We start from the raw sequence: 22,184 nt of genomic DNA on the forward strand, positions 1-22,184 counted from the left end.
TGGCACATCAGGCTGATGTAAGAGTCCCTTTCCCCCATCCTAGCTCCTGAACTATAGACACTGGAATGGACGGGGCGGCCCTGAGCTTCCTGCCTCTGGGGTTTCGGGTCAGGTCCCTAAGGACTGCCCCATCCCTACTGCCATCTTCCCTCTTCCTTAGACGGAGTAACAGCATCTCCAAGTCTCCTGGCCCTAGTTCCCCAAAGGAGCCCCTGCTGCTCAGCCGGGACATCAGCCGCTCGGAATCCTTGCGCTGTTCCAGCAGCTACTCGCAGCAGATCTTCCGGCCGTGTGACCTGATCCACGGGGAGGTCCTGGGGAAGGGCTTCTTCGGGCAGGCCATCAAGGTGAGTGCAGTAGCAGTGGCTCGGCTCTGTTCCCCACCTTCTCTCACCTTCTTCTAGGGAGTTCTTATCACATAGTCTCACCCTAAACCCTATGGGACAGCAGGCCCCCCTCCTGCCTACAGGTGATGGTGAGGGCTGCACCCCTGCACTCCCAGGCCATCTAAGGGCATTGTTGCTGTTAGAGTGAGTTTGGTGGACCTGGAGACCTGGGTTGGGATGAGCTGTGCCCGTGGCCTTCCTGCCTCCAGCTAGTGGGTGTTTTTAGGTGCCCATAGGCCTCAGTGCCGGGCATGCTGCAGAGAACACACAGGCGAGTGGCTCCTGCCTCCCTGATGAACAGTCTTGGGGACTAACCTACCTCTCTTTCTCTCCTCCTCCTCTGCTGAGAGCTGGGAGGGGGGGTCAGGTAAGTGTGTCTCAGCTCTGGGGGCTGGAGAGCTCACCACCCAGCTCCATGGTGCATGTCTGTGACCCTCCTACCCCCAGACTTCTATTTGCCCAAGGGACTCACTCATTGTCAGATGACCAGAGCTCCTGCTTGGCTTGGCAGTGAACCCTCCTGCCTCTTTCCACGCTTCCCTTTGCTGGATTCTTGCCTCCCCTCGGTGCATGCCCGGCGCTCCAGGGAAGAGGCTATGCTCCTGCCAGAGTCCCCTGTTGCCCCATGGAGTGTCTTCTACACATGAGCTCTGTCAGTCTGCTCCAGCTCAGTGTCCTCAGGGGATGGGATGGCCACTTGCATAGAATTTCACAAAGAGAACTGCCTGTATTCTGTGCACGGTTAACAGTTGCTGTCCTTATAGGTGACACACAAAGCCACAGGCAAAGTGATGGTCATGAAGGAGTTGATTCGTTGTGACGAAGAAACACAAAAGACTTTTCTGACTGAGGTGAGAAGGTGGGGTGGTTAGGTGTTCGGTGTCACTGTTGGAAGAGGAAGATATTACTAAATAATGGTTTTAAGAGGAAATGGTTTGGAATCACGTTGTTGAAGCCCATGCAGGAAAGATCACTAGGCGAGTGTCCCTTCCCCCTCCGAGTCACAGCACGCTTCCTTGTTCAGTGAGTGCTTCCTAAAGACAGATCTGGGTACAAGGACACAGTGACAAAGGAGATGTGGTTCAGAGGAGCTCACAGAACATGAGGGTGATGCACAGGAAAACCGTCCAGTTTAGCACAACTAGATGAGATCATCTTCCCCTGAACCGCCGCTGTGGGGGCCTGGATGGGGCCTCCCGGAGAGCTCCCACCCTTGAGCACATGGTTTTCACTGCCTCTGCCAAGTGGCCCCGTCACTTCAGCTTGGTACACCTGTGTCCACTGCTGCCCTCCAGGCCTTTGTTTCACTCTTGGGCCTCACCCCCGATCCCAGAACCCCAACTAGAAGTCAGGATCCCTAGGGTGAGCGAGACCCGTGAGGCTATCCCCATCCATGTGGAGGTGTTCTTCCCCGTCACGTGGGAGAGGAGGAAGGAGAAGCAGGCAACTCCAGGCAGCCTGAATCCCGGAGGGAAGGGGTAAGGGAGACAGAGTGGGAAGTAACCACCCACCCTCCTTGACTTCCTCACCCTCAGGTGAAGGTGATGCGCAGCCTGGACCACCCCAATGTGCTCAAGTTCATCGGCGTGCTGTACAAGGACAAGAGGCTGAACCTGCTAACAGAGTACATTGAGGGGGGCACGCTGAAGGACTTCCTGCGCGGTGTGGTGAGCACCCTGCTCCCATAGTCCCCAAGTGGGTTCTCAGTGCGACACTCATGTCACCCCAGCACTGGAACCACAGAGGCCAGGGAGGCCAGCTGCTTTGCCTGCAAAGGGCCATGCTGGGTGGGACTGGCACCGGCAGGGAAGGTGAACTATGTTGACCCCTGGTACCTGGACCATGAGTGCGGCAGGGCCCAACAGTCTCTGATGGGCATTCTCCCGTCCTACAGGACCCATTCCCCTGGCAGCAGAAAGTCAGGTTTGCCAAAGGCATCGCATCTGGAATGGTGAGTCCTGCCAACAACCCTGCCAGCAGTGAGGACGGGTGGGAGTCGGAAGAGCTGCAGGGATTGCAGGCAGACCCCGTCCTGGTCAGCCCTGTGGACTGGGTCGCTCAGCAGCTATTTTTGAGCTGTTCTCTGTGTCAGTGAAATTGCCCCCAGCTGGCTGTTTTCAGTTCCAAATATTCAAGGACAGACAGGGCATGGGCAGGGCAAATTGGCAAAGCAAACTAGCATAGGGTGGCCTGGCCTTGCTGTCGCAGGTGCTGGGGGCCCTCTGAACAGGCAGTGATTCCTGCCCAGGAAAGGAGAAGGGCAAAATGTGTTCTGGTTGAGCCCTGAAGATGGGTCAGAATCAGGGGAAAGTTTCTCTTGGCAGAGAGGCCCCAGGTTGAGGTGATGAAAGCTGCAGAGACCTGGGAGGGGAGGGGAGGAAAGTGCCCACTTTACCTGGGAAAGTGGTACCAGTCGCAGTAATAGCAGGACAGTCGCGGAGTGTTTTCTGTGTGCCGGGCGGTGAGCCGCGGGGCTAACACATGCGCGCTTCTTCCTCTTGATGACCCTGGTGTCCCGATGAGCGGCGGGCTAGAAAGGGGCAAGGCACGGAGCTGGGGCTAGTCAGTCCGACCCCGAGCCTGAGAGTTTGACACTACTTTTCATGTGGGGTCCATGAAGACAACATTAGTCTGGGGTGCATTAAGGTCCCCGTGTTTCAGGCTGAAGAATCTGGACTTTGCTTAGGAAGCCAAAAACAGATGTAAAAGATTTTTAAGCATCAAAGTTTTGTGAGCAGAGTGCTCCTGTTTTGAAGATGAGTTTGTTCTGGTCAGTAGGTTGGGGTGGAGTCGGGAGAGCGCAGGGCAAGGGTAGAGGGCTAATGGAACATTAAAGCCTTCTGGATTGGTGTGGCCACGGGGACAGGAGACCAGGAGGCAAGGAGTCAGATTGGAAGGACTGGGTGGCAGTGACGGAACAGAGATGGGGGGTGGGGGGGGAGTTGGGTGACTTGGAATGCCTAGAAGAATGGCGGTGTCATTTATCATAAGTTGGGGGTTGCAGTGATGGTGGGGAACCAAGTCTAGGAAGAGCCAGGATAGGTGCCTGCTGAGGCTAATGTGTGGTTAGTGGGGATCAGCAGGCAGAGAGAAGATGGCTTTGAGAAAGGCTGACGTCGAGGAGGCTGGAGGGAAAAACCAGGAGCCCCAGGGCAGAGAGCATGGGGGGCTGCAGGCAACCTTTAAGGAGGGACTGGGAAGGCAGGTGCTGAGCTCCACAATTCGGGAAGGGCTCCCTGGGTGGGGAGCAGCTCCAGGGCGCTGAGGAGATGGAAGCGGTATTGCAGAGGGCTAGTGGCAGGGGAGTGGCTCCTTCCACATTTGCAGGGAAGGGAAGAAAAAGGAAGTGGCTCCTTCCACTTGACAAGATTGACAAGGGCCAAAGATGGAGGCCCAGAGACCGACTTGGCAACATTTGGATAGGAAGAGGGAGAAGCTGAAGTGTAGACAGAGAGCGAGGAGGGTGCCAGAGTCTCGGGAGGGGAATGCCAGGAATACAGAGCTTTCCGGCCCAGGAGGAGGCCACTTCTTCCCCTGTCACAGGCGGAAGAGACCCAGGGTAGCTGAAGCCAGAGACTGGGCGGAGGGGGCCGGCAACAGAGCATCTGAGGGCACTCACTTCACACGACCTGGATCTAATTAAAACGAGCAGAGGGGATGGGGGCACGCAAGGGCCAGGGCCCAGCAGAGTGGGGCACTTGAGGAGAACAGCGAGGGCTTAGGGCAGCCGCTGGGTTGGGGTCAGTGAACGAGGGGTGGGCAGGAGATGGCAGCAGGAAGAGAGAGGGAGCCCAGGTGGCCTTTGACTTATTGTTGGTGGTGGCACAAGGGAGTGACAGCAGGAGGGCCCAGGCCCTGGAGTCCCGGTTAGCTTCTGAAGCTGGGTGGGAAGGCCTGGGAGAAGAGTGGGCTGTGTGGTCCCCAGTTCGAGAGTCAGCATCTGGTTGACTTGCTGGCCATTGGCTTCAGCTGGCACTTCTGTTCCAGGCCTATTTGCACTCCATGTGCATCATCCACCGGGACCTGAACTCACACAACTGCCTCATAAAGCTGGTATGTCCCACCGCTCCGGGCCTCCCGGGGCCAGGCATCTTGGCTTCCTTGTCACACAGGAGACTGACTGTTCCCTCGTGCTTCAGACCGGAAGTATCACCTAGGGCTCCCACCTTGCCCTTCCTGCTGCCTCTGGTGCTCCCCTCTGTCTTCTGGGGGCTCCAAACATGCAGATACAATTCCACCTCCTCCCAGGAGCAGCCTTTGAGATCCTTTAGTGAGAAGGGACTTCAGAAGTTCCTTAACTGTATATAGAGCTGTTCCTTTTCCTGGCTTTACCCTATGATGGCTGTAAAGCAGCTCACTGTGGACCCCATCCGACAGCCATGGCACCTGAAGTCTCAGTCTGAGGCCATCAAGCTAGTAAATTCACAGTGACGGTTGTGGGGCCAGCGTTCCTCCCACTGGCCCTTCTGCTGTGCTCGTTACAGTGTTGCTCCTCCTACTTACTGACTTGCAGCCTGGCTTCCTGGGTGTCCACTCCCTGGCCCTGGCTCTGGCTCCGTCCCCTGGACCCATACCAGACAATCTTAATCCCTTTTCCACATGACTGCCCAGTAGCAATTTGAAGAGCTTATCTCCCCCAAGTCCCTCCACTGACTGCCTTCATCTTGTCTGTGTCTGTCTTACTCTGGTGGTAGCCATGGCCTTAAAACTTTCTGAGAACAAGACAAGATGGGGAAAAAACAAAACAGAAGAAATCCCGTCCTGCCTCTGAGTTCCTCTCCTGAGCCAGGCTCCAGGAGCAATGCTGTGAACACCCGCCGTCTGGGGTCAGCCGTGTGCAGATGCCAGACATCAGAAAACAAATGCCCAGCCGTGTCCGCCAGGAGGGCTTTAGCTGTGACCCTCCTTTGCTATAGTACTTTTCTCCCCTTCTCAGTGGCTTCTCTTGGAAATGTCCCCACCAAGTCCTGGCCTGGCCCTTGTCTTCCCAGGACAGGACTGTGGTGGTGGCTGACTTTGGACTATCACGGCTCATCGTCGAGGAAAGGAAAAGGCCCCCAGTGGAGAAGGCCACCACCAAGAAACGTACTTTGCGCAAGAATGACCGCAAGAAGCGCTATACAGTGGTGGGAAACCCCTACTGGATGGCCCCTGAGATGCTGAACGGTGAGTCCAGAGGGGAGTTGGGGGCACATCTTAGCAGCAGAGCCCTGGGAGCTGCAGGGCAGGCCCACGGAGTGTAAGGCCAAGGTGCCCACAGCTGAGGGTGGGTGATTCTTATCCCTTGCCAGACTGGGCCTCAAAACCCCTTGCTGTCAGAGCTCAGCCCTTACAGCGGGTAGTGTCCCATCCTGGGCCTAGGATGAGACGGACTGTGGCTTCTGTGCGCCAGGGGTAGCCAAGAGCTCAGGTACTGCCCTCCCTTCCCTCTCTGCGCTGAGAACTGAAGTGTGCTGCCCCCTCGTGGATGATGCTCAAACCGGCCAGAAATGCCGACCGGGATTCTTGAAATGCACAGGAGCGTGAGGACTCTGATGTGGCCTGATACAACCCTTGTTGGAGTCTGAGGCCCAGAGAGGTTCAGTGGTTTGCCCAGGAGCATACAGCTGGTCCACATGAACCCCGGTCCAGTTCTCTCGCACTGACCCACGCAGTTCCCTCACGGGCAGTGTTGTTTTATAAGATCTGTCCTGGGCGGCCTTTGGAATCTAGTCTTGGTTCTTGGCTCTGGCCTGGCTTGGCCCTGGACTCAGTGCAGAACAGATAGGAACCACACCTAACAGCCTGTTCCCCTGCATGCCCCAAGGGAAGAGCTACGATGAGACAGTGGATGTCTTCTCCTTCGGGATCGTTCTCTGTGAGGTAAGCTCTAGCATGGGGGCCAGCCTAAGCGCAGGCCTAGAAGCTCTGCCCTGCCTCAGAACTGGGGCTCCTCCCGAGGAGTGTAGGATGGTACCGTTCATCACACATCTGTTGACACAGTCCCGCCTCATTGGTCCCATGAGAAGGACTAGGTGGGATTTGTTTCAGGTGAGGTGACTGAGGCTCTGAAGAGGGCAGTGGCTTGCTGTTACTCATGTGGCTAGTAAGGGGTGGGTGAGACTCAGAACTCCACTAGGGAAGGCAGGAGATTGTTCGTGTGCCTTTCCACCTAGCTTGTGGGCCAGATGCATCTTTTCCTCTCGGTCCCCTTGCCCAGGTGGTGGCCCCATCCTCAGCCTGACAAGCGGAAGTAGCCACTCTGGGGTGTTCCAGCCTAGTACATTGCTAGGCATTGTGGGGCACAGAGTGAGTCTTGGAAAGATTCCTGCCCTTAGGAGCTTAGCTCAGTTTAACACATATGTCCTACAAAGTGGTGAGTGATAGAGGAGAGACAGGGGATGGTTGGAATAATGAAGATTTTTTCAAATTGTTTTCTTTAATAGAGATCAGTTGGGCGTCTACTATCTACAAAGCATTAGGTTTACACAAAGGGTTTCAGACATGAATCAGACCCAGCACTTCATGTCACAGAACCTGAACTCTGGCAGGGGACACAGACACAAGGGGACACAGCAGGGCAGTATGGGACGTGTGGAAGCTGCCCATCCAGATCTAGAATGCTGTGTGCTTCTGCTGCAGTGAGGCCCCTTCTGAATCCTCCTTGGTAGCCAGACTCTCAGTCGAGAGATGTGTGTATGAGCAAGATTTGGAGGGGTGGGGTTGGGGGAAGTTCTCTAACCTCGGTTTTTACCTCCCTCTTCTGCCTGCCATCCTTCCCGCCCACATACCAGCATCCCTCGCCCGCCCTCTGGCCACACCCACCTTAGCCCATTCCTGACCAGCCATCCTCTCACCTCCAGATCATCGGGCAGGTGTACGCAGATCCTGATTGCCTGCCCCGCACACTGGACTTTGGCCTCAATGTGAAGCTTTTCTGGGAGAAGTTTGTCCCCACAGACTGCCCCCCAGCCTTCTTCCCCCTGGCTGCCATCTGCTGCAAACTGGAACCTGAGAGCAGGTTGGTATCCACCCCCTCCCCCGTGAGCTCACATGGGCCTGGGATGCTTGCCTGAGGCCTCAGCTCTCCCCGGGGCCTCCCCAGGCACAGGGGTGGCAGAAGCCTTGAGCTCAAGGATGTAACTCTCAGCCAGTGAAGCCACCTAACAACTGGACATGCCAGGATTGGGAGAGGGAGATGAGGGCAGAGCAGCGAGTGACCTGGGTATAACAGACACACGGCCAAAAAGAAATCTTAACAGAAGAGAATTTACCCAAATCTATGCCATTCTAACAAAATAAGTATCTTCATGTTTCTATATTCCCCTATTCATGCATACACATTTTTAATATAGTTATAATCCCAAATGAAGAAAAGTTGTATTTTGCCTGGCATTTTCCTTGTTACTACCCAGTCTTCCTGTTTATCATTTTTGTTACCTACAAGAAATTCAGCTGAAAAAACATAATGGAGATGTTTAAATTTTTCCAGTTTCTCTTTATAATAGATATTACTACAGTGAACCATCTATATGCATTTAGCTAATATTCTCCTTTAAAAAAATCTTTGAAAATTACCTTTATTCTTCTCAGACTATAGCTTTATGACCAAAGCTACCCTAGCTCTTTTCATGTTTGTGCATTAAACAAATCTTGTGCTTCTACTATCAAAAATCATGTTTCTTTTAAAAAATAAATTTAAACATTAGCCAAATAGATAGCATAGGAACTGTACATCTTCTCTAATCTAACCAGTGTGCCCCTCGGTGCTGTCCTCAGTTCTCCAAGATAAGATAGCCCATTGGAGCAAAGGTCCACTTTAAGTTGGCTTTGCTGGTGGGAGGCTCTGTACCCTGTTCCTTCATGGGTCAACCTGAGGAAAGAGGGTTGTTTAGAGTTGTAATTTTAAATATGATCAGAGTACACCTCGCCGAGAAGGTGACAAGATGTTAAAGCAAAAACGGAGGAGGTGTAGGAGTAAGTAAATCTCAGGATTCCAGGGCAGCTAAGTAATTTCCAGTGTTGCTTTTTCCTTGGGAAGAACTGCTGAGTGTTTGAAATGCCCCTTCCTGGGCAGATCCATTGATGTGGAAACAGCCTGAGGATTAGAAAGGACCTTTAAAAAGGAATTTAGTCAGTCCAATCCCACCTCTGATGATTGCATTTCCTTTAATAAGACATGGGAGGGGCTGATTTTTTTCCTGGACTTTTTTTTAAAGCTGCTCCCCCAGCCAGGCCAGCCTCCTACACGGTGTTACCTCTCATCTTTGCACCTCTGCACTAGCAGTAACATCACTCCCATCGCCTCCATAGGCACCACCAGGGGAAAGGGCTTACCGAAGGTCCTCCAGTCAGAAGGTGGTTGCGCTGCAGACCGGGATGCCTTCCACGGCACCCCCATGGCCCCTGTCCAGACTCACCTCCATGCAACTGACCCCTTTTCTTTCTAGACCGGCATTCTCAAAACTGGAGGACTCCTTTGAGGCCCTCTCCCTGTACCTGGGGGAGCTGGGCATCCCGCTGCCCGCAGAGCTGGAGGAGCTGGACCACACTGTGAGCACGCAGTACGGCCTGACCCGGGACTCCCCCCCCTAGCCCCCGTCTGGCCCCCTGCAGCGGGGCGTTCCACAGCCAGCAAGGCCCCCTCTGCGCCTCACCCCTGCTGTGGGCAGGGCCATCTGTGTGTCCTGTGGATTGGCGGCTTGTTGAGAAGCAGAACAAGCCTCCCCTACTACCTCCCCAGGAGACGAGCGGGCGAAGCCACAGGAAAATGCATCTCCACAGGGGCTGAGGCCTAGTTACTGTCTAAACCCAACATTTGCCTGAAAGCTGTGAAGACAGAAGAAAAAAGCCTGGCCCCTGGGGCCGGAGGAATCTGTTACTCATGACCACTTGGGAGCTCCCTGGCAGTGGGATTCTGGAAGCTCTTGCTTATGCTAATCAGCGTGACCTGGACCTGCTGGGCAGGATCCCAGGGTGGACTTGCCCCTGGGCTCTGAAATCTCTGGTCCAGCTGGGTACAGGGGAACTTCAGGTGGGAGTGTGGACGAGAGAAAAACTGGTGGCTAGGTGGCGATCCAAGGATGTGAAATGACAGTGGAGTTCCCGCTTCCACTCCATGGTGTCCCGCCCTCTGCTGGGGCAGGGGTTGAGCGGGAAGGTTTTGAAGAGTCCCTTAGTCAGTTGTGGTAGAGCTGTCCGGGAGTCAGGGGAAGGGCTGGTTTCTGTCCACCTGCCAGGCCCAGGAGCCTCATCAGTGTGAGGGGAGCTTCCACCTGTGTCCTCAGACTGTACTGCTTGAGGCTGGCCGAGAAATCCCAGGCGGCATCCTTTCTGCCCACAACCAGCAGTCACCATAGGTGCAGGAAGAGGCTGGAGGCTGGAAGGAAAGAGGCCCTGCCCTCTAGAAAGCTCACATCCTTGTCAGCCATTCCCTGGTGGGCACCTCAGTCAAAAGCTGGAAACATTTGGCCAAGAGCTAGTTTGGTTCTAGGGGACACCATGGCTTGTTGCAGGCCCAGTATACAGGCTGGGCAGTGGGAATCCCAGCAGTCTTCTGGCCCTGTCCTTGTAGCAGCCACTGCTCAGCCCCCACTGTGCCTCACCGTCCAGCAGCTTGGGCAGGAAGAGGTGATGGCAGAGTCCCAGAGCTGGGGTGCGGCGGGGGACAGCTTCCTGAGCTGGGCTGTCTGGCTTCTACCTCCCTTGCTGGCTGGCCCAGCTCACAGCTCCCGGCTGCAGCCTCCAGAGCCCCAGGAACTCAGCGCACTGACTTGCTGCCTCCCAAGTGTCTGTGAGCTTCACCATGTTTAACAGATTAGGGATGGGTTTGGGATAATACTGCGATGCACGGTAGTGTCGGGGGTGGGGGGAGGTAGGGAGTTCAGAATGATCCGGGGCAGTGGTTGCTGGTAAATGCGATCTTGTTATATGTGTTGGGTGATACGTGAATTCCTGTACATGGGCCTAATGAGCTGTGGGAGTGTGTGTCATCTCTGGCCAGTTTACTTGCTCTGTAGACTATATGTGTGTGAGGAGTGTGGGAGCTTGCTGTGGGGTCGAGCCCTGGGCTCCCAGCAGCAGCAAGGTCAGGGTTGTGGGCTGGCTGTGCCTGAGTTCCCCAGCAGGCATGGGAGTGGCGGCCCAAGTGGGCCACTGAGCAGACCAAATAAACAGTTAACATTAATGGATGATAGTGAGAGTGTTACAGTGCTCTGGGGCCTGGCTCACTGAGGCACATGTGAGGGTCTGCTCGGAAGTGCAGGGCCTCCCCTGCTCCCTACTGGAGGAACTGCTGCTGGCCACATTCGGGCTCAGGCCACACGACCCCACCTCCAGTCCTCTCTCCTTACAGACACCAGCCTGCTCCAGAGGACATGCCCTTCCCACCTGAGGCAGTCCAACCCGTGGAGCAGGTCTGACTGACCCCCCACTGCCGGCCACGTCATTCCTCTGGGGCCCGATGTTCCTACCCTCTAGTTCGGTGTATAGCCGGGATGCTCTGGAGTCCTCTCTGCAGGGCTGGGTGCCACCTTCATAAGGGGAAGAAATGAATACAAGTCACCTTGCATTTCCCTACAAGTGCTTGTGGGAAGACCCAGGCGCAGTATAGATGCACACCCAAAGGGGATTCCTCCCAGAGCTCGAGGAGCCCAGCTCAGGGGCAGAATCTGGTTCCTGAAGAGACGTGCTCTAGGGTGCTCCTTGCTTATACAACTAGGTACAGACAAACGTCAGCGTGGGCAGATGGTCACACCGGGCACTCGAGAGGCCGAGAACTCATTGCTGAAATTCCCTGTTCAAAGCCCAGCAGACTCCCTGGTGCTGTTTCTGGAGCCACAGGGGTAACCCCACAGGGACCTTCCTCAACCCAGAGCTGTCCCGTCCAGCCAAAGGACCTGACCCTTCTGCACCCCCAGCCTGGGTGTTCGTTTGAATTACCTCCACCTCTGAAAGGATGCTGAAGGGGAGAGATTTGCAGTGACCAACTGCCTGTTGGGACGCCCTCATACCCACCTTTCCTGCAGCTTCTACCAGAAAGATTCCTGGGGGTGATGACAGAATGGAGAGGCCACAGTTAACAGTCATTCAGCTACTGCCACCACCCAGCCGCGGGGCCCAAGTGAATGAGGGAAGCCGGAGTTTGCCACATAGGTGTTGGTAAAGTAACCAGAAACCTCCCAACTACAGGGACTGTCCTGGCACCCCACAAAAATTAGGCAAAATAGAATCTTTGTTTTGTTTTTTGTTTTAATACAGAGCAATTTCCTGCACTTTACATGCAGGTGTCAGAATGAGGTATATAAAACATACACAGAGAAATGCTTTCATAGAAAAGTAGAAACCAGTAATGTTCTTTCTTCAGCATCACTAACACCAGGGGACCCACTGAGGCCCAGTCTCCTCAGCAAACCCCTTCCAAGAACAGCCTGGTGAAGAGAATGGGTCCCACGACCCACCCCTCCACGCAGGGCAAGGGAAGGGCTTTGGGGAGGAAGCTCTGGGATGGGGGGCCCTGCTGAGGCCTCCGAGCATGACATCAGGGCTTGGAGCCCTGCCGAGCCACCCACAGTGCCCTAGCGCCACTCAGCCACACCATAGCTTGCTCAGTGACTGGGTGTCACTCCTTCCCTCAGGGCCCGTGCCCAAAAGGCCTGAGGAACCCAAAGGTCCCTTTGAATGGCTGTGCTGTGCGACTGTTTTACAAATTGGGGGCTGCAACCCTAGCCTTACTGCCCCACGGATAGGCCTTAGCCGGAGGCCGCCAAGGCCTGAAGCACGTCAGTCCCCTGCCTTCCAGGTTTACCTCAGAAGCAGCGCACAAGGCCCCACAGTGTAATTCGCATAGGTTAACTGGCTATTTTCTTACCCCTGCAAAATGAAGAGAGGTCCTTGTCCTCCCTGAGGAGAAATTGGGGTTCCCCAGGCCCCCCTCCGGTCCCGTGGCCTAAGGCAATCACGGATCTTCTGCCCTCTTCCTAAGTGGAATGTCAGTGCGATTCTTCCCTTCCTTTTCTTTTTGAAACAGGAAGAGTCCCCAGGCCCAGGCCCAGGCCCTGCCCACAGTTGTCAAGGCACATCACTGCCAGCAAGCTGGAGCAGCCCCCAGCCAAGATCCCATTCTCAACCCCCCAGTTTTGACTTGGACAAAAACTCATTTTTGGTTCTCAGAGGTCAGCAGGGAGTTCCATCCCAAATATTTTTAAAGCTAAATATATTTTTTATGTGCTGCCTCCTGACCTGCTTGACCTGAACCGTAGATAACTGTCTACCTTTCAGGCCCACAGAGAACAAATGGAAAGGTGGAGACCGGGGATATCTTAGATAATAAAGTACAGAGGAGCCTGGGGGAGCTCCCTGTCTGTCCCTGGTTCAGTTCCAGGGCACAGGCAATACTTGGCAGCCCCTGTCAGCAGCACTGTTGGGGCTGCTACTGTCTCTGTCCACAGGTAAAATTCTGCTCCAAGGGATGGAGGAGGAACATTGGTAGGACCCTACCCAGCCTCACCCTCAGCCCACAGCATCACCTGCCTCTGTTTTAGGATTACCAAAAAAAAAAAAAAAAGGTTTTTAACCACAACAAAAAGTGTAGATCCTCCCAGCTGTAGACAGGTAGGCTGTCCTGCACCAGTGTCTGCATGGGCTCCTGGCCATTCTGGGCGACTCAGGCCCCAGGAGTGCCTGCCTGGTCCATGAGCGGGGCACTGCCCTCCTGAAGGTGGACTGGCATCTGGCTGCTGTGGACCACAACAGTCTTCTCATCCACAATCTCACAGGTGGGGTTGGTGAAAGCAGACAAGGGCAGGGTGATTCTCTGCATCTCCCTCTCATACACGTGCTGCTCGTGCTGCTCTTTCAGTTCCTTCCCCCTGGCAGGAAAAGAGGGAAGCATTGGGCTGTGTCTCCTGCAGCTAGGACAGGGGCAGGGGCTAGTCATGGTCACTGCAAATTAGTGGTTAACGTACTATATTTCATTCTGCCCGACTACCTTAACAAGGAGCTCCTCTGCCTCTGGTCTCTGCTTCCTCCTCTGTAAAATGGGTGAGAGTAGCATGAACCCCATACAGCTACAGACGGACTCCATGCAGATCACACAGAGCAAGGAAGGAGACTCAAAGATACAGTTTCATTCAGAGAGACCTGGAGAACAATCTCAGCCTTAAACCCTAAAGTTGTTAGAAACTGATCTGATCATCCTGTTGTGAGATAATTGTCTCCTAAGGTTCTAGAAGGTGTGAGCCCTAGAGGGGAACAGGGACCATCCCCAAAGCAAGCAGGGATGCAAAAAAGACTTTCAGGGCTGCTCGGGTGAGTGGGAAGCAATGAGAAAATGACCATTTGAATCCTCAAGAGTTTTCATATGCCTTTGAATTCTCATGGTGCTCAGTGAGCCAGGCAGGCCATGGCATTGCTCCATTTTACCCACGTGGAGTGCTCACTCCATGCTAAGGACTTCATGTGCATTATCTTTCTTCATTCTTGGCTGAGCCCTAAGAATTAGGTCTTACTCATTTTATAGATGAGGAAATAGTTCAGAGAAATTAAGGAGCTCTCCAATAACATGGTGGGCTCACACCCAATTCTGCTGGACTCCCAACTGATAACTCAGAGAAATTGCAACCTGATCAGGGTCACCCCAGATAAAAGGTAGGGCAGGGACTCAAACCCAGTCTTTTGGTTGCATGTAGGATCCCTCCAACTGGGCAAGACCACCCCATTGCAGGCCAGAGGATTTGGTGAGTGCCTAGCACACTGCACACCAGAACTAATGCCCAGGACCAGGTCAGCATCTTGCAAAGCCAGCAGCTGGACACACAGGCTCAGCTGTCAGCAGAAATCTTCCCAGGCGCCCACCCCACAGACGCCTTGAAACAGGCAGGTGATGGATGACGTGGTGAAGCAATGCGAGCCTGCTTCAGACCTCCTCAGGGAGGTGGCTGAAGTCAGACGGATTACACATCTACCATGGTGTGAGATGCAATGACAAAAGCTTCCAGAGGCTGGGAAAGAATACTGAGAAAACAGCCGGGGCTGGGAGGAGAGGAGTTTGCACAAGTGCCTCAGAACTGTCTTTAAACCAACGAGTTCTCTCCTGTTCTAGTGCCAGCTCAGCCTTGGCTGTGGGACACTTGGCTAAACAGCCTCACCGAGCCTTGGTTTCACCATCTGTGAAATGGGGATAGTATCTGTGTCAAGATAATGTGAAAGCATTTCAAAAATAGGGGAACTTATGTAAAACTCACAGGAGGTTGTTATGATTTGCCCTGAATATGACTTGACTTACTTACCAAGCAATGTTATCTTAATCTGGTTTCCCAAAGAAACTCTCCTAAGGACCAGCTAAGGCAAGTATTGTTTATGTGACCTCAGCAACTTCCCTCCTCTCTGGGCTTTAATTTCATCATTTGTAAAACAAGAAGCTGGACTTGATCATCTCCAGGGGCCCCAACACATGAGATGTGCTTTGATTCCCCAGTACTCACTGTAAGGTCACAGAAGGTGAACTTGTGAGCTCATCTCAGAGTCACCTTGGGTGACTGAGTTTCTGGACTTGCAGGCCTGAGGGTCTTGCCCTGTCCTTCTTGTTAGCCTCTGTACTGGACACCATCGACTCTCGCAAAAGAGTAACTCCCAGAGCGCTCAGAGGGGACATGGAGGAACATGGGGAGGGGGTGTCTGGAGCAAGTGGATCCCCACTCACAGCCTGAGATTCACTTTGCCCATGGGCTCTGCTCATCAGTTACAGCTGCCACTGTGGAGAAGCAAACACCTACCTCCTAATAAAACAAAAGGCGAGATTCTTCAAGGCCACCCATGTAGGGAGAGACTTGGGAGGCCTGGGCTTAATTTTACTAAGGGGGCCCCCAAGCCAGAAGACGACCAAAAGGCAGTTTACAAAAGAAGAGAAGCACCCACGCTTCTTTCATGAAGGCCTGAATTTCAAAACCTAAGGGGCTAGAGGAAGAGGATGTGGAAAATGCATACTTTCTGAGTACCTAGTAAGGCACCAGGAAATCTTATCCATGAAAGAGCTCCCTGTGCACTTCCGGGATGCCATGCACTGCACATACATGCCATTTTCATTTGCTTCCCACACCAACTTTGCAAGACGTCATCCACATTTTACAGGTGAAGAAACGAGTCTAACCCCAAAGCGCTGCTTTCCTCAGCTACCTTCTTTCCCAAGCACTTGGCTGTGTCCAGCTGAGCTTCTGATAATGGTCAGGCTACATCATACAAGTCTTTAGGGGGTTAAAAAAAAAATCAATTTGTACTAACAGGGCAGAGCAGGGCAGCGCTAGAAGAGTAGCCACGGGTAAAGGAGGCAGGTGCTGGACTCATCTGGACGACAGCCTCGTCCATTTAGAAGCCTCAAAACACACCCAACCCCTGGTACCTCCTGCCAGTGGCGCCTGTGAGTCCTGGAGAGGCAGTGCCGCTGCCAGCTCCTACTGAGGTCTGACAGAGGCCTCCAGGCCTGCTGCACTGACCATCAGGCGGCCCAGCCCCTTCTCACCACCTCTGGGGAGTGGCGGTGGGGCAGTCAGGCTGTTGTCTGGCAGTCAAGAGAGAACAAAAGGCTTATTCACTGACTCAGCTCCTCTCCTAAGAGCGCGGAGTGGTGTTGACTTACAGTTCTCCCTTGCCTTTTCATCAGAAAATAAGCACTCCCTGGGGAGCTCACCCAGACATTGGAGCTGCAGACTGGCTGGCTGAAACCCCCTGGCCTAGACAAACAGGACAGAGACCTGCCAGGCTAAGCCGTCACTGGCCCCACCTGCTGCCTCTTCTCCCCTGAGAGGAAGCCTGGTGCCTGCCCACCCTTCCCAGCCAGGGGAAAGCTCCCTCCCATTAGCCTTCTGGCAGAGTTCAAGGCTCGCAGAGACTGGATCCCTGACCGCTCCAGAGCCAGGGTCGGAGCTGGGCTGACCAGAGAGCAGGTGCGCATGGAGCTGCTGCCTGTCTCCAACTCCTCTTGGGGAAGATGAAGGCACCTCAGGCCTCCTTCAGGCAATACAGATGTCTTCAAACCATTAAACCCTGAGCCACTGGTCTTCTTCCAGTCAGAGGCAGGGCTGCACCACACTGCTGCTTAGGAGAAGTTCCCCAAGGCAGCTAAGGTTATAAACACTGACTTATGCCCAAACTACACTAATTTCATGCTCAAAGCAAACCTATATGGTATCTTTTAGGATCTGTTTCAGAAATGGGAAGGCAGATGCAGAGAGAGTAAATCATTTATTCAAGAAACTGGCAAAGCTGGGATTTGAACCCCGTACTGCTGGCAGTCACCAGCAGGTAATATTGTCTTTCTAGGAAATATTAGAGCTGGGAGGATCATCCTATCTAACCTCCTGCCTGTACCCTACTTTACAGGTGAGGGAATTCTGAGGAAACAGAGAAGGTAAATGACTTGACCACTGTCCTACCCAGAATTAATGGCAGTTCCAGAACTGGGTCCTGGTCTTCTGACTTCTAAACCCAACTTTTTTATTTTGAAAGTTTCTATTTTTCCTACTTGCCTTTGCAATTCAAAGCAAATTTGCATGAAGTTGTTGGGCCTTGCTGGACTTTTGGGAGATATTGATAATCCTTAGACACACTTTTTTAGCTGTGTAGCTTTGACATGGCACTGAACTCTAGGCCTCAGCTCCTTACTATAGAACAGTATAAAATTGACCCCTCTAGGGTGGTCATGAGGCTTGGGTGAGATGTTCAGGGAAGAGCATTCAGCAGGGCCTTACTTATTAAGCAAGCATGCAAAAATGTTGGTTGCTACTGTGGGTATTTAACCTGCTTGGTGTTCTGTTTACATTTATTAAGTATGAAATGTATTGAGTATTAACTGATAACCTTGGGTGAGTGGGGGTAGGGTAGGTAGGCTGTGTGTGGAGGGGGTCTATATCCCCATTTAACAGACAAGAAACCGAGGTTCAGAGGAGTGACAAAACTTATACTCAACAGCTCTTCCCAGGACACTCTATTCTCCTTTGCAGAGAGGTGGGCGCTGAGAGCTTGCCTTGAGCCCACATGTGGTTTCCTGTTGTACAGTCTGTTCTTGGAGCACTTTGCTGAGGAAAAGTGCTCTGGTGGTTAGTGATGGGGAGCCTGGTGACTGGTGCCTTTCCCTGAGTTCACAGGAAAGTAAATACTAGGTCTCAGGGCAGTCCCGTGACAGCCTAGCGGAGCAAATCTAGAAATAAAAAGGCCTGGCTTCCTTGTTGGACACAAGAACTGAGCTCAGAATTAAGAATATGTAGTAAGTTCAAGCACCTGGAGGCCTGGAAAATTGCCCCAAGATAGGAGGAAAGCCAACTGCTATCCAGTGGCTGAGGAAGGAGGAAATATTTCAAGGGCTAACATCAGCCAACATGGTTGAGGTCTGACTATGAATTGTCGGCCAGAGTCACCACGTCATTTTCTCTAACTCTCTGAAATAAACAAGCAGGGGTCCCCGGACCTGTCGCATCAACCATCCCACTGTAGGCAACCACCTTGTACTGGGAGTCAAGAGACCCGCTCAGGTCAGTACTTCCCATCTCTGAACCACTGCCTCCTGAATCACAGAAAATCAGAAGGAACAGGGCTTGGAGAGTGCTAGGCCAGTACTCACATTTTACAGAAAAGAACAGCTGCTGTTTACTGACCACTTACTACGTGCTATGCAGGGAGCTAAGCAGCTGTGGGCCTTAGCTACAGCAATACTCCGGAGTAGGACAGACATAGAAGCAACTTGCCCAACGCCGCACAGATAGTGGCAGGGCTAACACCTGGCTCCAGCAAACATAGGTGTGACCTCGGGCAAGGGACGGATCCTCTCTGCTCTCTTGCCTCAGCTTCCTAATCTCAAACTGGGGATAACAACAGCACTTACCTCCTAACGGCGGTTGTGAGAACTGAGTTAAAGCACGCAAATTGCATGAAGCAGTGTTTGGCACAGTGTAAACGCTACTGCTGCTATGGTTCGTTATAAGTATTCTTACCCAGTGCTTCGCCTTTCTCATCTGTAAAATGAGGTTGACTGCATCACCTGTGAGGACACCCTACGTTTATTCAATGCTGGGTCATCCACTGGGCCTTTGGCTCAGCCATGGCCCTTACCACTGGAAAATGCAGACCACTGTGTGACTTCCCCTAAAGAAAACCTTCTCAGATCACAGAAGGGAACTATCACATACACTCAGGCCTGGAAGTCAGATCCCGATTTTGCCCAAGAATGGCAAATAACTGTCCCAGAATCAGCCAGGGCTATCAAAATGAATGCAACTTTGGCCGACCATCACACATCCCTCATTGTCTTTGAAAAAGTCTTTTTTACACGGTATCTCAGGCAGGACCTCTTAAGCATTTCTCCTCCTGCTGTCCCAGCCACATGTCACATCCCTAAATTTCTCAGGTAGCTTCTTGGGCTTTCAAATAAGTGGTGAGGAGCAGCAAACAGGGTCTCTGTCCTCCAACTCACTTTTTTCCTCCTGGCCTAGAGGAGATCCTACTGCTTATGGCTCAGGAAATTCAAGCTCTGTCTGCAAAACTAGTGGCTGGGAACCTTTTCCAGGAGCAGAATTTTAAAACTTAGAGAAAGAATTCAATCTCTGGGTCCCTGCAATGAGTGTCCAGCCTGATTTCCACACCAGGCACCCTGGATTAGACAGCAGAGAAACTGGTGTCAAAAGAGCTGGGTTTGAATCCAGGTTCTGCCACTCCCAGGCAGTGTGACCTCAGGTAAGTCACTTCACCTCTCTGATGAAGGCTTCCTCATCTGTAAAATGCAGAACAAGAATCCCTACCTCACAAAGCTTTTGGGTGAGGACTAAAGGCACCAAAGAAAAGGATTTGTTTAAGATCATCTGGTAAAGACTAGAACCAAGTTTCTACATCTTGAACTGATTCTCCTCGTTTAATGCCTTACTTCTATTTGGGGGTTAAGAATGCTGAAAGGAGTCTGATTGACTTTCTGCACCATCCTCCCGCCTTTGTCTTTCTCTTAGGAGCCCAGAAGAGAAGCTACTGACCTCTTGTAGGTGTAGCCCAAGACAATGCCAGCTCCGATGACGATGATAATCCCCATCATGGTGATGCCCAGCACATAGCCTGCCAAGGACAGGACACAAGGTCCCGTTAGCCCCACCCCAGACAACCAGCAAATATTTCTTGATGAATTCCACAAGGACAGGGACAGGGCAGTCATACCCAGGGTTCCCAGGTCCTTTTTCTCCTTGGAGTTCACCCGCACCCGCTGGCTGATCCCAATCACTGGCTGCACAGCTGCTGCCTCGCTCCTGGCAGGCAGGGCATTGGCAGGACCATGTACCTGCACCTCATCTCCACCTGGCACTTCAGACACCTCCTCGGTTTCTGTTGAGGTTGGGGAGACTTGGGAGGTGGTCTCTGGAAGTGAAGTGGGAAAGAGCTCTCATTAGAGAGTGACCTCAGTGACTTCCAAGGCTGAACCTGGCCTGGGTGTTGGGGGAAATGGGGGGGGGTCCCCCTTAGAATGCCCCATACACACTCAGATCAGACCCCGCCACCATATCCAGGACAAGGCAAATGTGAGGGGAAGGCCATATAAAGAGCCTCTCCTGCTTCGCACGTCTTCATCGGTTCAAACTTGCCATCTTCCAAAACCCACCCAGCTCAGTTGCCATCTTCTCCAACCGGGGTCCTCCTTCACGCCAGGAGACAATCCATGACCCCTCTGAACAGCTCACATTTATAGAGCCCACGCTTTGGGCCACTTCCTGTCGTATGCTCTACATATCCCATGTAATCCGAGAGAATTAACTGTCTTGCTGCCTTGCGAGCAACAAGCCTGCGCTCCGGAGTCTAAGAAATTTGGGTTCAACTCTGGACCCTGCCACTGCCTTCGCAAAACCGCTGAACTTCTCTGAGGCTCAGATCCTCCAGACGGCTTCTTCTCGTGGGGGCGGGGAGCTGCGAGCAGGGCGCCTAGCACAGGGCAGACGCTCCGCGGACGGTCAGTAGCTGCCGAGGGGCTCGCTAACCGCGTCCCAACCCAGGCTCGAGTCCCGGCGGCTCGAGGAGGCGGGGCTCCGGGCGGGAGCGCGCGGCCGAGGGGCGCGGCCTCGCCTCCCACGGTTGTTTACAAGGCGCCGGCGGAGGATGAGCTCACTCGGAACGGCGGCGGCGGCCAACGGGCTTTTGGTCCCGCGGCCTGGAGACAGCCCTGGCCAATCGGGTGGCGCGGGGGCGGGGCGGAGCTGGCCGGCGCCGCGCGGCCGCACGTGCGCGGCGGGCGTAACGGCCGCTCCCAGGCCGCCCTGGGTGCGGGAGCCCGGGAGTCCCCAGCTCCTTCGGGTCTCCAGTGGGTACCTGGGCACCGCAGGTCCTCGCAAGTCCGCTTCTCCGGCGCGCCTGCCTCGCCGCTGATGTAGCACCAGGGCCCGCGCGGATCCTGGTCTGGGTTCCGGCAGTAGCTGTGGTTGCGGACGCCTGGGAGGGGAGAGAAGGCGCCGTGGGCCGGGGCCGGGACGGGGCCGGTACCGCGGCCGCCACCCGCCCGCCGCCCGGCGCGGACACTCACCAGCCTGGAGGGCAGACCCCGGGCCGCCCTGTGCGTCCAGCCAGTTGAGGCAGCGGAAGCCTGGGGCAGGGGCGGATTGGTCCGCCCGGTACAGGTGGCCCTTGTCCCAGAAGCAGCCTGTGAGGAAGAGGAACGCCCGGACACTGAGTAGCGGGCACGGGAGGCCGGGCCCACCGGGCTGTGTTCCTGCCCCTCTGGGAGACCCTGGGCCCTGCGGGGCCTCCCTGCTCTTACGTGAAAACCCCACCTCCCTCGAAGGGTGGTTGTGAGGCCCGAAAGAGAAGGAAGAGAAAGTGCTTGTAAAGTCTCTGGCAGGTGCCCGGCCCTCTGTCAGCGCTCAGCTTAATTTTTAAAAATTTTTTGGTAACCCGGAAAGCACAGCACAAGCGCAAGGGATTGTTACTCCGAAACTTGTGGCCACTTTAGAACAGAGTGCAGGGAACGCCTGGATTTGGGTCTCTGTGGAGATGGTGGGAGTTTGGGGTCGGTGGGCAGCCAGACCTGGAATTCATCCTTGTGCTGTAATTCCACGTTACATAAACTCCGGTTTCTTTCCACGTGGATAGGACCACACTTGCACTGGCAACACCCCCAAGAGAATTTTACAAAAGCCTTGATTCAGTCAGGCCAAAGAGAGCATTGGGGGGAGGCAACCTGCCTCACCGCGGCTTGGATGCGACTCCAGACTCCAGCTCCCTTTAGGAAAGCCACAGGAAGAGGCTGGGGAAGGAGTGCCTGTGCTCCGGCTGCAACGATGCAACGCTCCTGAACAGAACAGGACTTAGGGAGCAGGGGAGATGAACCCACAAGTTCTAACCACCCATGAGCCACAAGCAAGAAAAAGGGGAGAGAAAGTGGCTACTTGTCTTTGTTCATAATGGGCAAAGATGGAGCTGCAAGCCACTGGCAAGAAAAGGAGAAAGAAGGAAGAAAAAAAGCTTTCATGTAACAACAAAAAGTGGCTGAAAGCTTAATTTCCTGTCATTTTCCTGTCTAGCCTGACCATGCTTGGGAAATAGCTTTAACCTTTCTGCTTCATTAGGTTGCTGCAGAGAGGAAAGATTGTAACCTCACCTCCAGATCCATAGGCTTCCAATAGGAGCATGTTGCTGATGAGGAATGTTTGCACCCAGGCCAACAGCATCCTCACCTTCGTCTTGCAGGTGACTGACGGCCAGTGTCCAGGCAGGGTCCCCTTGGCAGCGGCTCTGCCTCCGGGTCCCAGCCTTGCAATCAGACCTGCCCTTGTTACGCTCTTCTGGTAAACAGCCTCTCTC

General features: G+C 53.8%; 2 protein-coding genes across 7 annotated transcripts in view; one reads left to right on the top strand and one right to left on the bottom strand.

Annotated features, from left to right (window-relative positions):
- Positions 1-10,555, top strand: part of LIMK2 (LIM domain kinase 2) — a 53,198-nt gene extending 42,643 nt beyond the window's left edge. For 2 of the 5 annotated variants that reach the window (XM_036993227.2, XM_036993226.2), the window contains 10 exons: positions 161-347; positions 613-753; positions 1,151-1,237; positions 1,922-2,053; positions 2,281-2,337; positions 4,374-4,439; positions 5,378-5,552; positions 6,193-6,248; positions 7,229-7,386; positions 8,816-10,555. In XM_036993227.2, the coding sequence (XP_036849122.1) occupies positions 161-347; positions 613-753; positions 1,151-1,237; positions 1,922-2,053; positions 2,281-2,337; positions 4,374-4,439; positions 5,378-5,552; positions 6,193-6,248; positions 7,229-7,386; positions 8,816-8,960 (1,204 nt within the window). In that variant the 3' untranslated portion in view covers positions 8,961-10,555. The remainder of the gene's footprint in view (positions 1-160; positions 348-612; positions 754-1,150; positions 1,238-1,921; positions 2,054-2,280; positions 2,338-4,373; positions 4,440-5,377; positions 5,553-6,192; positions 6,249-7,228; positions 7,387-8,815) is intronic. The other 3 variants (XM_036993229.2, XM_036993228.2, XM_073222348.1) reach the window with 2 other exon arrangements.
- A 135-nt stretch (positions 10,556-10,690) lies between these two features.
- Positions 10,691-22,154, bottom strand: PIK3IP1 (phosphoinositide-3-kinase interacting protein 1). 2 transcript variants are annotated; one of them, XM_073222349.1, is made up of 6 exons: positions 21,982-22,154; positions 20,908-21,024; positions 20,697-20,816; positions 19,557-19,754; positions 19,379-19,457; positions 10,691-10,897 (listed from the first exon to the last, which is right to left on the bottom strand). In XM_073222349.1, the coding sequence occupies exons 1-6, from the start codon at positions 22,049-22,051 to the stop codon at positions 10,834-10,836; spliced, it is 648 nt and encodes a 215-aa protein (XP_073078450.1). In that variant the 5' UTR covers positions 22,052-22,154; the 3' UTR covers positions 10,691-10,833. The 2 variants fall into 2 exon arrangements, with proteins under 2 accessions (XP_073078450.1, XP_017499770.1); XM_017644281.3 differs by lacking the exon at positions 10,691-10,897 and adding an exon at positions 11,596-13,234.
- Between the last annotated feature and the right edge of the window lie 30 nt (positions 22,155-22,184).

Source organism: Manis javanica, chromosome 15, assembly GCF_040802235.1.
Source record: "Manis javanica isolate MJ-LG chromosome 15, MJ_LKY, whole genome shotgun sequence".
Lineage (NCBI taxonomy): Eukaryota > Metazoa > Chordata > Mammalia > Pholidota > Manidae > Manis > Manis javanica.

Bases quoted from the DNA above. Each gene is read 5' to 3' on its own strand.
- PIK3IP1 (XM_017644281.3), bottom strand. From the start codon at position 22,051: ATGCTGTTGGCCTGGGTGCAAACATTCCTCATCAGCAACATGCTCCTA. The intron at 19,755-20,696 runs GTACCCACTGGA...CTTCACTTCCAG, and splicing joins CGAGGACCTGCGGTGCCCAG to AGACCACCTCCCAAGTCTCC. The intron at 19,458-19,556 runs GTATGACTGCCC...TGTCCTTGGCAG, and splicing joins AAAGGACCTGGGAACCCTGG to GCTATGTGCTGGGCATCACC.